Source organism: Pteropus medius, unplaced genomic scaffold (genome assembly GCF_902729225.1).
Source record: "Pteropus medius unplaced genomic scaffold, Ma_sr-lr_union100, whole genome shotgun sequence".
NCBI lineage: Eukaryota > Metazoa > Chordata > Mammalia > Chiroptera > Pteropodidae > Pteropus > Pteropus medius.
Window position 1 is genome coordinate 29,205,383 of NW_024351730.1, and position 17,126 is coordinate 29,222,508.

Below are 17,126 nucleotides of genomic sequence, written 5' to 3' on the forward strand. Positions count from 1 at the left end.
TTAAGTTTTGATGAAGACTAATGTATCTATTTTCTTTTGTTGCTTGTGCTTTTGGTGTTCTATCCAAATAATTATTGCCAAATCCAATGCCACGAGGCTTTAATCCTTATGTTTTATCCTACACATCTTATACTTTTAGCTCCTCCCATTTAAGTCTTTGATCCATTTTGAGTTAAATTTTATATATGGTGAATTTTAATAACCAGAACCATTAATTTAAAATACTGTCTTCTCCACTGAATAGTCTTGGTACTTACACGGTTTCTTGCAGAGCAAAAGTTTTAAATTTTGATAAGATCCAACTTACCAAGTTTTCCTTTTATAAACTGTGTTTTTTGATGCAAGCCTAAGAACTCTTTGCCTAGCCATTGATCTTGAAGATTTTCTCCTAAAAGAATTTTCTTTAAAAGAGTTATAATTTTACATTTTATATTTAAATTTGTGATCTGGTTATGCCTTTTTAAACTACAGGTCCCTATTGTCTTATCAAATTGGTTTAGACCATAGATAGTTTATAAATTATTTTGACAAGGATCAGGAAATTTATGATGCTCTAAAGTCAGTCTTCTGAAGTGGTAAAAGAAGAGTCTTATAATGAAGAATATATTCTTTCTCCATAATATACCCTCCCGTGCCAGGTTCTTTTGGTATCTGACAAGTATGAGCCCAAGAAAGAACAATGAAGGGTGTGTGTGTGTGTGTGTGTGCGTGCATGTGTGCAGATGAGGAAAGCTTCCTTACCCTTACCTACTTTACCTTCCTACCCACATTTGAGTTATCAGGGAAAAGAAGATTACAGCGAAAAGTTCCTTCAGGACTAGTTTCTGGTTTATAAACCTCCCAACGTACCAACTGATATATCTTGGTCTTTTTACTTTGTTCTCCCTCCCTGGTAGGACTGAGTTAACCAAAGAGGGGACTCTTTTACATATGCTTTTCTTGTCCAAAATAACCTATTTGTCCTTCTTTTACACATACTCAGCTTATAATGTGACCACAGAAGGTGCAGTAGAGAAATGACATTGGTGTGCTTTCCACTCTTTGTGCTGGAGGAGGATTCCTGGAGGTGCCAGGAGATGGACGTGTGATTTAGGTTTGGTTTCATAAGACTCTCTAAGCTTTCTGACTTGACAAATTCAGATATTTGACTGGAAGTACCTCTGCAAAGATAAATGCATAATCTATTATATTAACTCTCTTGACTGCCTCAGAGTTATCTGAGAATTAAAAATTAAAAGTGAGAAATAGTTCTCTCTCTTCCATCCTTTCAGATACCACTAAAATAAACTGGTCCATTGCTTCCTGTCACCCAAGAAGTGTCACCCAAACTTTATTTACATTTCCTAGCAAGGACAAGTTCCACTTTTTCCCTTATCAGCATGGTACCTACCAGCTAGAAGACTACATTTACCTTTTCAAGGAAAAGGGGAGAAGGAAGGAATATTCTGTACTCCTAAAACAGTTTTACCTTTGCATTCTGAGTTATACTTCTTTTTTATTCTGTGTAATATTTACTCCATTGTTGTTAATCCTTCAATAATATTTCACAATAAAATACTTAAGATAATTGTTCCCCTGTCCCAAACGGTAAACTGTATCTAAAACAATGTTACCTAGTGAGTTTCTGACAAAAGGAGGAAAAGAGCCAGAATTGCATAAACCTTCTTGAAAGGGTTCTGGCATTTAGATGCTGTTTGGAAGACTCTCGTCCAAATGTTATCATTTATCCAAATGATTTACAAACCTGTTATCCAGATACTCCTAGATAGCCAATACTGCTAACTCTCTGTAGATTTCTATCTTTCATTCTTCTCTTCCAATAAATATCAAAGTTTTAGCGATTTTCGCTCTCTTTCACCCAATCTGTGGTAGGAATGAGACTGCATAGTGAGGACTCTTCAACACTGAGTCAGAGGCTGAAAATCCCAGTCTTCGCCTTGCTCCCTTTGTGACCTACATCCCTGAGGCTCTCATTCCTCCTCTGAGAGAAAATGAACTGTATCAAAGGTTTGCAGTGGCTCCCGCTGTTGACATTTGTTCCTCTGGGAATGCCCAAGAGAATACCTGGATGCTTGAAAATTTACAATCTCATGGAAGCAAATGAAGTGTTACTATAAGCCCACATTAGCTTGAGGTCATATAATTATTTATAATTTCATCATCAAATTTCAAACAGATGGTTCTTATAGTAGAAGCTAATGAAGCTACTGAAGTCAAAGATTATAACATATTGTTACCAACGATAATCCGTAAAGACAAACTTTCTGTTCCATTAGGCAATGATAAAATTCCTTCAATTTATAAATAGAAAGCAAAGACTATTTGATCATCTTCACATACAGTTTCAAAAACTTTATTAGTTAGAAATTACTTATAATAATGACTGTGAAAGGTCACAAAGATTAAGATAATATTTTCTGGGGCTGGAAAGGCTTTGCTTGTTAGGAATTAGTAGGAGTTTGTACTCCCTAAGGTAACGGTGAGAGGCAGCTTGAGTTCATAAACTCTGGAGCCAGATTACCAGGGTCTGGAACCCCAGCTCTGCCACTTGCTAGCTGTGTGATCTTGGTTACATCCTCTTTGTGCCTCAGTTTCTTTATCAGTAAAATGGGAATAATAATGGTAACTACCTCAGATGGTTTTTAAGAAGGTTGAAATACAGTTAAACTGCTTATAGTGCCTAGCATTTGATGGCTTTTCAATAAATGTTAACTACATTCCACTGCAAGTGACGTTTGAGGGTCTTTGGTTATCTTTTTTCATTTTGCAATTTGTTAGGAAATGAGCTGCCTGCCACAGCAATTTTTCATTCTGCTCTCAGGGCCAGCTGGAATGGAGCAGGAAAGATTAATGAGTCACTCACTAATGATCATGGTTGTCACAGTGTCTGTGAACCAACGGCATCCTTGATTTTTTTTTAACCTTCTGGGAATCTTAAGTTATTTTCCATGTGTGTCATGGGCAAATACGAATAGCTTGTATTACTCTGTAATTCATTTACAATTATAAGTGGTAATGACGAGAACTATTTGTTTTGTTTTGTTCCTAAAATGTTTATAGGCTCTCAGATATAAACCATCATGGAGACATCTGCAATACAACAAACTCATTATGCTGATAGTTAAAATTTGCTTTCATTGAATGCTAAGATTGGGAAAGCATGATGATTTGAGTGACCTGGTATCACCTTAAGACTATATGACTTCCTCTAATCAAACAGATATAAACAATATTATTCAATCTATGAGGTCAATTTTGCCCCAAAATAATTTTCACGAGCACTACCAAGATACAATATATTAATTAATAAAGGATTTCTGTAAAATATTACCATCTCTAAAAAAATATGATGATGATATCTCAGTAGAACCAATAGTGACTGGTTTTTTCCTAATACTTTCCTGATTTCTAAAATCGATCACCTTCATTCAACTGACAGATGACTTAGAGGGATACTTTCAAGCTAGTGGCCCAAAGGATTCTTTTTCTCGGAAATAGATGGAACACACTGTCCTCACATCATTCATGGAGTAATCCCAGAGGGAAGTCTCTTCTACCAAGACTTCGAAATTTGCTATTTTCTTAGAGTTTCTATGCCAAGGTCCTCGTAAATAATATTAAAAAATATTCCCCACATGTGGCAGATATAATTGCCAACCCAATAGTCATTTTTCCTCTTCTTCTTAGCTAACAGAGTCTAGTTTTATTCAAGACAGCAATGTGTTAAGCCTAAGGGCACACATGACTAGTCTAACCCAATCATGGCCATCTCATTTTCCTTTGTTGAGTATCTTTCCAGACTCTTTTGCATCTGGCCAATGAGACACAAGGGGAAGTCTACTAAGTAGCAAAGGGAAGGGTTTACGTCCCTAATAACGGAAAACCTCTTTTCTGCCCACTTTCCTCCTTTCCCACTTGGGATACTGTTGTGAAAATCTGATACCCAGTGTTATGGCAGCCGTTATATAACCACAAGACAGCATGCATGAGGACCCAAAGCCAACATACTGAGGATGGAAGAGCAGAAGGTAGAAAGAATGGACTCCTTGATAACATCATTGAGAAACTATACCAAATTCCTGATACTGCCAGCCCCAAACTTCTTGTAATGTGAATCAATTAAATATTTATTGCTTTAATACTGTAGGTTGGTACAGCATCAAAATCCATTCTCCTTTCTTCCATTATAACTAGGCAAGTGGTTACTAAATCATACTATAATTAGCAGCCTCCCTTTCAAGTATGTGTGGTCCTGTGCATAAGTTCTCTTCACTGGAATGTGACTGAAGGCTCATATGATAATAGTATTGTATATTATGTAGGAAAAGGTCTGTATTTTGTAGAGATGCATACTGAAGTGTTTAGGGATCAACTGTCATAATGTCTAACTTCCTTTTAAAAACTTCATCAATAGGGTAATGAAAACGTTTTAGAAATAGAGTGGTGATGGTTACATAACACTGTGAATATAATCGTACACTGAATTGTACACTTAAAGATGATTAAAATGGCAAATTTTGTTATATATATTTTCCCATAATAAAAAAGTAAATTAAAAAAAGATGAAGTATCACATCAAACATATTAGGATTTCTATTATCAAAACAAAACAAAATCAACAAAAAATAACAAGTGCTTGTGATGATGTAGAGAAATTGGAACTCTTGTGCAATGTTGCTGGGAATGTAAAATGGTACAGTTGCTGTGGAAAACAGGATGGCGGTACCTCAAAAAATAAACATAGAATTACCACATGATCCAGTAATTCCATTTCTGAATATATACCCAGAAGGATTGAAAACAGAGACTCATAGAGATATCTGCAGACCCATATTCATAGCAGCATTTTTCACAGTGATCAAAGGGTGGAAGCAACCCAAGTGTCCATTGACGGATGAATGGATAAATAAAACATGTAGTATGTATTTACATGGAATATTATTCGGCCTTAAAGGGGAAAGAAATTCTGACACATGATATAACATGGATGACTTCTGAGGACATTATGAGAAATGAAGCAAGCCAGTCACAAAAGGACAAATACAGTATGATTCCACTTATATGAGATACCTAGAGTAGTCAAATTCATAGAGACAGAATAGGTTGCTAGGGGCTGGGAGGAGGTAGAATGTGGAGTTATTTTTTAATGGGTACAGAGTTTTAGTTTTGCAAGATGAAAAGAGTTCTGAAGATGGATGGTGGTGATGGTTGCAAAACAATGTGAATATATTTAATGCCATTGAATTACACTTAAAATCACTAAAATTATAAATTTTAAGTTATATTATTTTACCACAATTAAAAAAAAAAGGAATAAATACAAGGAAAATGTCTTAAGGAAGGAAGGAAGGAAGGAAGGAAGGAAGGAAGGCAGGAAGGAAGGAAGGAAGGAAGGAAGGAAGGAAGGAAGGAAGAAAGAGAGAAGGAAAACTGTCACCTGATATATCTGACTTAGAAGGAGGATTGCATTTCTATTGAGCCTCTAATTTTAGGAGAAATGATCAAAAGAGGCTGTATGTTAATATGAATTGGCTGTATTTGCTGTTTTTATCAAGGTGTTATAAGAAAGAGACTGGCCCAGATCTGAATAGACTGATCTGCAAAGAGAGATGCAAAAAAAGAAGAGTTTAGAAATTTGAGGCCTTGAAGGTTTGGAAAAGCTAATGGCTTCTATACCTCAAACAGCACAAGATTAGAGATGATGCCTTCCCTCTGAAGTCTGTTGTTTCAGAGGCCTCAACACAGCAGCCATCACATTGAGAGAGAGAAGCACTGCAGGCAAGGAAACAAAGAAACAAAGCAGGCTCAAGACCCATGTCTTGGAAAGGACTTTGGGAAAGACTGCTAGCGTGTGAACTGTCTGGAAGTTAATAGATCAGAAGCCAGCTGAGTTTCTGAGGGAATTGCATTAGTAAAACCAAGCCAGTAAAACCTTGTGACTGGGGTTTTATGTGCTTAGGCATATTCCCAAGGTCCCCTTCAGATTTGGCTAAAGAGGAAATTGAACAGGAAGACTCCACCTCCACCTCCTGCCCACAAGGGCAAGGCCAAGGGACACACAGAGGCACATGGACAAGGGGGCACTCCTGAAGAGCAGAACCTGGATCCAATCAGGAAATGTCCTCTTCTGCCAGGCCTTCTCACTCTCCCAGGATTCCAGCATCACTATGCTCCATGAGCTGCTGTGTGCATTTCTTTCTCCTTTTTTTTGAATGGGAGTTTCAAGTGTGGCTTTCTACTCCCTGTTCCACCACTGTATATCAGATGTGAGTATGAGTGTAGAAGGAGAGATAATTTGCCTTTTAGTTCACAGATTGCTATACCATTAGGAACCACACCCAAACCTTAGAGAAAAGACTGTGCACACCCAGAAGCCATGGACTTACAGGTGGTACCTTTACTGGATGGGCTTTTGTCTATCTTCTCTTTTTCCATTATGTTAGAAGAATAGCTAGGCATCTGGCTGCCCAGCCTCCTCTGCACTGTACAGTAGCCATAAACTCCTGCCAATGGAATGTGCGTAGAAGAGCTGCGTGCCACTTCCTGGTCTGGCACACACATCTCTAAAACATTCATATCCTATGGGCTGAGGTGGTGATGATCAGAAGAATGAAGCTGTGTTGAGCACGCCTGCCTGTCATGAACCCCTCCTCTCCCACTGATCTGGGACATCCACCCTGGACTACCACATGAAAAAAAAATTCGTTTTTAAGCCACATTATTGTTGGGTTTCTTGTTACAGCAGCTGAACCTTTTACTCTAGCTAATAGATGCAGATACTCTGTCAGTTGCAGCCAAAACATCTCTGATACCTCACATTATTCCCTAAAAAAAGGACAAAGTTGCTCTGTCCCTGAGCTACTTGAGAGGTACTCGGATGCTTAGGTGATGATAATTTACAGAATCCTGTCCTGGTTCATCAGATAATACCTAAGAATACCAAGTGACAAGGTGGTTTCTCTAAGTGTGTGGAAGAATTACAGCCAGGAAATGGCTTCCTCACTTAGCAGTGACCAATCTTTTATATATAATTTTTACAAAGGTTTTATAAATATACACACATAACTTTTCCCTAAAGAGCTAGCTGTATTTTACTTCACAGCATCCTGGGAAGTATAAGAAACTGGGTAACATGACTAATTTTATTTTATAGATGAGAATGGTTATTCTCAACATGCCTGATTCAGCAGCTCTAAAGAATCTTTTCTAGATCCTTTGCATATGCAACTTTTTTATGTGCCTTCCTATCCCGAAGGCCAAAATAAATGCATACAAAACCTTGTAAAGCAGCCTGACCGGGAACTCATTAAAAATGAAATCCTTGTACGTGGAAGTCCCTGGTCTGCAGCTTTGCAATTGCATCACACAACCTTTTTTGGCTGACAATCCCAGCAAAAGTGCCAAAACAAATGATGACTTCTCATGACGCTGGCTCGCTCTCTCTTGCTAGACTCTGACACCAACACCTCAGGCCTGGTCGCATGAAGAGAAACAACCAAACATGAAAACAACCAGAGCAAACAAGAAATTCCCAAGGGACAGATAAGTCCAGTAAGTTCAAGAGATGGAGATCTGAGAAGGGAATTCAGGTAGAATCTTATGTGACAAGTGCTAGAATGCTAAAGCTGAGAAAAGCTAGGCTAAATAAAGCACGTGACCCAAACCCTGAACCTGGATCTCCTCATCCAACAAACTGGCAGCTGCTCAGTGGATGTGTTATATCAGAGGCGATGGCCAAAATAGGAATTTTTCCATTCTCCATTATAATGGGAACACAGAACGGAGCTGGAACCATGAACATATGTCTTAGATCCAGAGTCTGTTTCAAACCCAGGCTCTGCCATTTAGTTGCTGGATGAAGCTATATAAACTGCTTACCCTCTCTAAGCCTCAATTTTCTCATCTGTAAAATGAGGATCATAGTATCTAGTCCCTAGTGCTTCTATGAGGATTAAGGAAATTAATATATAAGGCTTTTTGATAAGCATAATGGCAAGTGCTCAAAAATTGGAAGTCCATCATTATAAATGGCTGTCTTAATATCACTGATACCCACCCATTTGTGGTCCTCAAAAAGAAAGCAGAAATACAGATTTATTCCAAGTTAATGGTGACTGCTGAGGAATTAAGTGAGGAACCTGAAAGAGAATGTAGTCTAGGCTTTTAATGTTCTCTCAGTGAAGCAAGATATGACCTTGTACAGAAATCCTTCAGTCTCTTAGAAATTATGCTGATGACTTCTTTGGAAGAACAACAACAACAAAAAACATGAAGTATATCAGACCAGAGGTTTCTTTGTGGAGTCCAGACTAGCACTGAAGAAGGTTGTACATCAGCCTGCATCCTTCCCATGGCCGGAAGAACTAATCCACATCTCAGAACCCAAACCCCCTGAACACCCAGAAATACTATATCGCAAGAATGAAAACCACTGAAACCAGGGACTTGTAAATGTAGTTAACTGCCTTCTGCACACCTGGTGAAAGGTGACTTAATGCAGTTTCTCATTTCATACAGCATCCTGTGCAAAAACCATATGGAACAGACCTCATAGATTATCAATTTTCTCTACCTTCCTCGACCCCTCGTTCCCACAGATGACATCACTTGATGGTAATTTTAAGCACTTAGAAGGCTGTAGGGTATTAATAAGAGTGTGCCTGCAGAATTAGAAGCAAACTTAGGAAAATTACCAATAAAGGTAGCTCTAAGTTAACCAATAAAATTAAGCATGCAGAGCTGTAATACATCTGAACGACTTACAAGTATGCTGCTAAGAGGACTGGCATGTTTCCCAAGTCTCAGAAAGTAGTGACTGGAGGGAACTCTAAACTGCTCAGTGTGCTGTCCCCAGGCTGTCGTGCCTCTCAGTGGCTCTCCAAAGGCTCCAGTGTCTTTCACCAGACCAAGGATGCTTTGGCTTTGGTCCTGGGTTACCTCTTCAGGGCACTGTTCTCCCAACTGTCCCTTTCACGGCTCAGATGCCAGCTCACCTCTGTGGCCCATCTTACTTCCCTGTGAAGATGGATCAGATGTTGACACCCAATTCCCAAGGGTGGAAGGGAGAGGCAGGGTGGAGGTAGGGGAAATCGTTCCTATGACGTAATGTCATCTCTCCCAAGTGCCTCCTTCCCATTCCCATTCCCACACCTAGACCAGCAGTCCCTTCCCCACCGGAATCTGTCTGCCCGGTTTCTGCACACTGAGCACTGTTCCGCCTTTCAGGACTTACCACCTGCCTATGCTCCTTCTCCCTTGCAGCTATGGTACCTATAATTCTCCTTCACAGCTCTTGGTCCCTTACAAAGAACAGACTGAGAAAATACTTTTCTTTTAGAAATAGCTCATCTGCAGATAACGAGTTTATAGCATATTATTTGAAGTCTCAAATCAGTTGCACTCCCTCTAATATCTTGAATCGTTCCTTGCCTGGTGTGAATTAAAAGCAGATTCATTGACTGAGGAATCGAACCATTAGAATTCTTAATTTGTCTGCATAGTGCTGGACAGGGTAAAAGTTGCTTTGATTCTGAGGATGAGTGTTAGTTTTCTGGAAAGAAACAACCCACCAGCAAAGAATAGCAATTCATCAAACTAGTCTTGCTTGACAGAAATATCCTCACTTATAGTCTTCTAAATCTATATTGGCCAGGTCACTTTTGGCCTATAATACGGATTTCTGAACAAAGTTACTTACAAGAAAGGATTTCCCTAAGCAGATAATTAATGTTATTTTAACTCCATTGTGAATACATTTCTATTTTATTTTAGAAATGTCTTATGAAGTTGTTATTATAAGTTAGCCTTTGGGGTTTCAGCACCTTCTGGTGAAGGATGAAAGACATCTGCAAAGCTGAGAGCTTAGACATTGAATCTGTATAGACTCACCGGGTGCGATCACCCTACCCTAACCAGCTATGCTCTTTGCCTTCTTACATACATTGAAGACGAGGCCAAGTCTTATGCATTTTCATCCCCTTCATGTCACTTGGACTTATGCATTGTATACACATGGAATTAAAAGTTGGAAAGTGGAAGGTGAAAGTCCCCAGTAATGCTACACCCTAAACAGTTAACTGTTAGCATTTAACCGCATATCTTCCCAGACTCCCCCTACATATGTACAAGTGTGAAATTTTTTACTTAATATTTGTGGGTACCTTTAAACGTCAGTGGACACAGATATCTTCTTAATCTTGTTCCCTCAAACCTGCAGTCTCTACTTCTCCATTAACGGCAGCTCCGTCCTTCCTGTTTCTTAGGCCAAAAGCCTCAGGGTCACCTTAGACACCTCAATTTCTTGCATACCCTACATTCAATGTCCTGATCTAAAAATGATCTTAAACTTAGCCACTTCTCAGCACAGAGGCCAGGGACAGCCTTTTAAAGCACAGATCAGATCATGGCATTCTTCAGCTCAACTCCCTGCTAAGAGTAACCACCCAGGCCCCCACTGCAGAGCACTTGACTCCGTCCACAACTCCTCCCTGATTCTAGCCACTCTGGACCTTGATACACCTGTCACCTCCCTTTGCTGGCCCCCAGAATGCACATGACTGCTCCTTTATCCCCACAAATCTGTCTTCCCTGAAAATCCATTTTATTTTTATTTTATTTTATTTTTACTTTTATTTTTAGGTGAGGCAAGCCTGGTTGACCTCACAGATTGCAAGGACCTGGTCAGTTTACAATCCCTTATTTTTTAATTTTTTATGCCTACAGCATGAAAACTCATTTTAAATCACTTTCACCTCTCATTTCCAGAATTTCCTGCACCATTCTGCTATATTTTTCTCCATGGTACCTAGTACTATATTTTATCTGTTTATTTCATTAGCAGACTTTCTTCTTTCATGAAATGATGGTAGAGTTTTTTATCTTTTGTTTCCTGTTTTATCCCGGTGTCTAGAACAAGGCCTGGCCTATAGCAGGGTGCTAAATAAATATATGGCAAAGAATGAATGAAAGGCACTGTGCTAGGAAATGGGAGATATAAGAAATTAAAAAACAAGACCAAAGCAGAAACCTTGGCTCAAGGGAACATAAATGTGGACACATATAACTACAGTACAAGAAATAACTCTGATATTTGCTACACATAAGTTGAAAACAAAGCTCTATGTCTACACTATAGTAAGAGTGATTAATTCTGACCCTAGGAAGTAACTAGGACAGGGTCCATGAAGAGGGTGGTATTTAAGGGTGGTATTAAGGGGTCTTGGATGATGGACAGAATTGCAAGACGCTGAGAGGAAAGGAAAGCTATCAAGCGAGAGAACTTGCTGTGGAGGAGTCCCTGAAGCAGTGGGTCTGATGCATGGGGCATTTATTTGATTGCAGAAATGTGAGGTGGAAGGTGACACTGGGGAGGTGTCTGCAGCCAGGCTGTGCGGGGCCTGGACTGCACACTCAGAAAGGGGACTGTAGGGGACTACACTCTTGGGTAATGGGGAAACACTTTATTAGTGATAACGTATAGATGATACTTCAGGAGGATTAAATTTGCTACTTGTTTACAGTATTCTCCAGAAACACAAGACACAGAAGGACATGAAACAGGCTAGGTGGCCACAGGAGGGACCGCCATCCCCACATTCTTATCATACCCCCCTTCTATGGGAGCTCTCTCATTGGGAATGGTGAGCCAGCCTGGGGAGCCCTGCCCTTGTGATCTCACTAAAATCCACAACTGACCAAGGCCAAACAATGGGGAGAGACCACAATGTTGAATGTTTTTGAAATGGCAGACATGATGGAGTAAGCTCCAATAAAACACCACAGGACATATTCTGGGAATCAGTCATGGGTCAGTAGCACTTAGGATTTTATTTCCTGATGAGTTAAATGATAGATTTACAAAGACAAAGAGACACTTCTAGGTTTATTAGGGGTACAAAGAAAATTTGGCATCTTAATGCATGAAAACAAAATGTGTACTGTCCTGAGAGGCATCAGATAGCCAATAGTGTGGTCCTGAAGCAGTCTACGCGATGTTAAAAGAATGAAAGGAAAGAGTGTGTCAGATCAAAATGACCTACTTTATTAAAATACAACAACTAAAAACATGACTATAATTCAACATTAGGTGGCAGAAGCTAAGGTTATCTCAGAAGTATCACTTTATTCTTTGTGCTATATATATATATCAAAGATGATGCATGTATGGTGTGTGTGAGTATATATATATATATCTCAAAGAAAAAATTTTTCTTTGACATTCATTGTACATTTAGGTAGACACAATACATTTCTAAAACGAGAGAAGTGTATCTTGGGAGGCCTGCATTTCATCCTCTAGCTGTGAATGAATAGCCCATTTCTTTTAAATTGCACACAAGTTACTTGCAGCCTTCTCTAGTTTCTTCAGAAAAATATCCAAGTAATTGTCTTCTTTGTTATGTCTTTCCTTCTTATTTATATACCTACCTTTAAAAAGAAGATTGTATTTACATTCACTCAACAAGTATTTACAAAGTGGGTTCCCTAGTCAGCCATTATAGTGTGTGGTGGGGAAGGTACAGCTGTGAAGAAGGCAAGGATTCTGCCCTCAAGTTGTCTAGAGGAGGAGACAGACACAATGAAATAATTACAAATGCCTATGTAATGACTTTCATAATAAAAACAAGCTCTACCCAGGCTAAGGTAAGGGGTGCATAATACCACATGAGGAAACTGGGAAGAGATTAATAGAGGTGACATTTAAGATGGTCTTGAAGGAATCCACCAGGCAGACAAAACTAAAGACCATTCTGGGTGGAGGGACAGCTTGAATAAAGTTATGGAAATACGATCGATGATGAACTTAGTTTACCAGTGAAGAGGATTTCCATATGGTGGTGGTACTGGGGGGAGTGGGAAGCTATTGCAATGTTCCTGAAGAGACACACTGGTATCCTGAGCCAAAGTGGTAACAGCTGAGACATCATGAAACAGATGAACTCAAGAAATATTTTGAGGGTGGGAGGTAAAAGCAGAAAGAATGCTTGATACATCTCATTCTTGAAAACATAGCTGAGGTAGGGTCTGCAGTTCGCATCTTTCAACAAATAGAAACCCTTTAAGTTATTCCAATGAGGGAATTTTTGTATTTGGAGTAGTCAGTTTGAGCTTGGTAAAGGAGAAAAGAATTATTGCATCGATAGGATCCATAGATTTTGTTTTAAAAGAGGGGTATGTCAATGAAAGTACGTCTGGGGATCTAATCAATACTGAAATTGAGTAATAAAACCAGAAGGGATTATATTATTTCCAAATTCTACTTTGCTAATTTTTCTCCAGTTAAAGTGGCCACAAACCAGAAAACCTAATTAAAGATGGAGAGAGAGAGAGTGAAACTGAAGATTTATAGGAGATAAAGATTTATGAAAACTCAATGATAATCAGGATAAAGAAAGAGGTTAGATTGGCTCATTAATGAAAGGATAACATTCTGTTCTTTTTTTTTTTTATTGTTTAACAAATATAAAGAAATATCCATTCCTTTCTCTCAGGCAGTAAAATGCTCAACAGCTTTGGATTATGGTTATAAAATGACTCACATAGCTGTAGGTGGACATCAGTCTGTTTTTTCATGGCTCCACAAAACAAGTCCCTAAACTCTACCATAGGAAAGCCATACGTTCACTTTCGCTTCATCCCATTCCTTCCTGCTAGGACCTTAGAGTGGGCCAAGTGACCATCTCATGAACAGGTTATGGTGCTTGGGGCTCCAGCCTTTGCACCTTAGGCTCTAAAACCATGGCGTGGTAGAGCAGATAGTAGAAAAAAGCTGCAGAGCCCATTTCTTAGACAAATGAAAGAGAACTTTTACAGGAAAAGTGCAGGAACACATTTGGGGTTGGGCTGAGGAGACAAGGGCATAAAAATAAGTAGAGCAAAGTTCTTCCGACAAAAACTGCTGGATCCCAGCTGCTGAACTGGCCTGCTGCTTAGAGTGGTCAAAGGTAGTATTGAGCCTTTGGAATCAACTTGCCAGGAAAGTATTTCCTAGGAAAATAATAATAATAATAGTAACAACAACAATAACCATGATGAGATATTGGCAGCAGTTAACGACTTTTGCTTAGTATTCTGGCGAATACTCTACATGAATTCTCTGATAAAGTCCTTACAACAATTCTATGCGATAAAGACTATTATTGCCAATCTACAAATGAGAACACAAAGGCTTACAGAGATTTAATATCTTGCTCAAGGTCACACGGCTAGTAAGTGGTTGAGCCCAAGCTCTTGCCTACCATATTCCACTAAACTCCATTATCTCATATTACACTCACTACCTACAAAACTCAACAATAACGCATGGATGATACTCTAATTAATCATATTTAGATGGCTTTGCTTTTTAATTCTTACAAATAATTTTTCTAAAATCTATCTCACCTCTGTAAAGACAATATATACTCAGCATAATTATGCCTCTCACTGGTGATTGAAGGTCTTCTGTTGAGAATCATGATTTTGCTTCCCCTGGGATGTCCTAGTGTCCCCCATATAATTCTTATCCATCTTTCTGGAACCAATTCCATTGCTAGCCAAGGTATGAAGGGTTTTCCCTCCACATCTAGCCCACACTGGGTTTCGTTTGTTTGTTTTTTGCAAAATATTGTCTGTATCTCAGATTTTTGAGTTCAGAGAATAAATCTTAGGTATTTCAGAATTAGACACATGGATACTGTGGTGGCTTCATAATGTGTCAACATGGCTAGCCTAAACGAAGTTCACCAGAATTTCTTTCTCTGTATGTTTCTGGTGAGATGAGCCATAAGAGACATTTTCACATGAGATTTGGAGGTAAAAGTGAAGGAGCAGCCACTTAAAAAAAACAAAACAAAAAACGTTTATTTTGAAATAATTTTAGATGCTCAGAGCCGTTTTGTTTTACACTTAGAAGGCTGGGGCAGGCGCTTCTGTAGCTCCTACACATGGTTGTTTATCTGCTGGCTCCTCCGTCAGGTCAGCGTGGGGCAGCGCTGGGCCTGCAGCTGCTCCCCCTTCCCCAGATCTTCCTTCGGCTCCTCTAACTGCTGGGTCAGGAGTGTGTTTAACTCCATGATGGAGACACCTGCTTCTCTGGTGGGACTTCCACTTCATCAAGGTTGGTGACAGAACTGACTTGGTTCTAGTCTGTCCTCGTGGGTTCCAGTTCATGCTCATGAGTACCACTGTGTGCTCGTAGGATCTAGTTTTTCTTTACTAACCCCTCACACCCCCTTTTCATCTATCTTTCCCTTCCCAAATGTCTTCCCGGTGGACTTCAAGTTCTAGCATAGCAGTGAAGACAACAGCTTTGCACAGATGGTTTAACCAGTTTCACAACTACATAAGTTTAAATCCCCATAATCAGTTTTATATATATTCCTCTTCTCTCTTTTAATCCTGAGTGACAGATACGAAGGGGCTGAAAGCTTGAATCCAATGAAAACATTGCTTTTGGATGGTAAGATCTCATTCTGATGATTTATTCATACTCAGAAGCCAGGTTCAAGGGAGAAAAAGAAAGGGTAAGTAGGGGGTGAAAAGGGGTCATGGGATCAGAAAAAATAAAAGTAATTTGTGATAATGTAACATGTCTACTTCATGCCAGGCAGTGGAAACACAAAGATCAATAATAACCCTAGACCTTATAATCTATGGAGGAGGAAGGACTCTTAAAGAGCTAGCTATAATAGAATAAGTGCTATATAATTGGCATGAATAAAGTACTATGGAAAAACAGACGAGGAAGTCATTAATTTTTTCTGAAGGAATTGGGGAGGGCTCTGCAGATGAGGTAACATTGGCACTGGGCCGTGAAGAATGAATAAGAAACTCACTAGTGCAGGGATTCTCAAACTTTAGCAGGCATCAGACTCACCTGGGGGGCTTATTAAACCACAGATCGTTGGGCCTCACTTCCTAGTTTTTGATTCAGTAGGCCTGAGGTGGGGCCTGAGAATGTGTATGTCAAACAAGCCCTCAAGTAATGCCGATGCTATTGACCTGGGGAACCACAGTCTGAGAACCATAGCTCTAGAGAAGAAAAGTGAGGATAGAGGTGGCAAGTGTCCTAGACACAGCTGGGGCAAAGTGAGAGAGGCATAAAAATTCATTCACAATTGTTTTTTCCCTTCTCAAGACCCGCCTCCCCTCCCTTGTTCTCCTTTCTCTCTTACTATTTCTAGTTCCTTTGCCCTCTTTGCCCATCTTGGATGAATCAAGTTTTAAGGTGTCTTGGAGGCACAAAAGTGGGGATGCTTAGAAAGCAGGAAACAATCTAGGATAGGAGTTCAGGAAAACAGTCAGCCTGAGCATATTGATTGGGGAGTCTGAGCACAGTGGTGATAGAGGGAGCCATGAAAGTGCAGGGGAGACATCACTTCAGGAGAGTGTGCAAAGAGAGGAGATGAGCAAGCGGGAGAGAAGGGGAACAGAGCAGAGCAGAGGTCAGCAGGGCCAAAGACGAGGACTGAGGAACACAGGAGTAGGGAGACAAAGGGAATGCCACAAAGGAGACTGAGTAGGAATCATCATCCAGACAGGAGAAGAACAAGACAGTTTTATTATAGAAGCCGAGAAGGGTTTTGAGAAAAAGGGAATGGTCAACCGTCTCAAAGATTGCAGGGAGGTCTAGTTGAGGGCTGAAGAGAAGCGACAGAATTAGACAATTAGTAGATCTGTGGTAGCCTTTATCAAAGCAGTTTCAGCGAAACTGTGGAGGTACAGATGCCACTGCAGTGATGTAGACTGCACGGGTGGTGAGGAAGGAGAAAAAGTGAATGTGGACTACTTTCAAGAGAAGCTTGGCTACAGCAGAAAGGAAAGATAGGAAGTCTTAGGGAAAGGGAGAGCTAGATAAAGGTCAAGAGGGAAGTATGTTTTTCAAAAAATGGAGATTCAAGTCAATGGGAAAGGAGTGAGAGACTGAAAACACGGTGAGAGGGAGGAAGTATACAACGGCTCTAGATACTGCAGGAGGCAGGGGGAACTGGCTCAAGAGTGTGGTGAGGGTTATCCACCACAGGAGGGAGGAGGCGAAGGCAGGAGAGTGAAAATCTCAGTTCATGCCTAATAACCTCCAGTTCTTCTGTGAAAGGAAAAACAAGGGCAAAGAGAGAAACACAGATAGAGAGAGAGGTGAGAAAGGC

General features: G+C 39.8%; 1 protein-coding gene across 4 annotated transcripts in view; it reads right to left on the minus strand.

Moving 5' to 3' along the window:
• The window catches only part of TMEM150C (transmembrane protein 150C), a 64,899-nt gene that overhangs the window by 21,796 nt on the left and 25,977 nt on the right, over positions 1 to 17,126 (minus strand). The window contains exon 1 of one of the 4 annotated variants that reach the window (XM_039845574.1): positions 8,764 to 9,340. The exons of the other annotated variants lie outside the window; for them this stretch is intronic. Within the exon in view, the coding sequence (XP_039701508.1) occupies positions 8,764 to 8,789 (26 nt within the window). The 5' untranslated portion in view covers positions 8,790 to 9,340. Of the gene's footprint in view, positions 1 to 8,763; positions 9,341 to 17,126 lie in introns of those variants that run through there. 4 annotated transcript variants of the gene reach the window in all.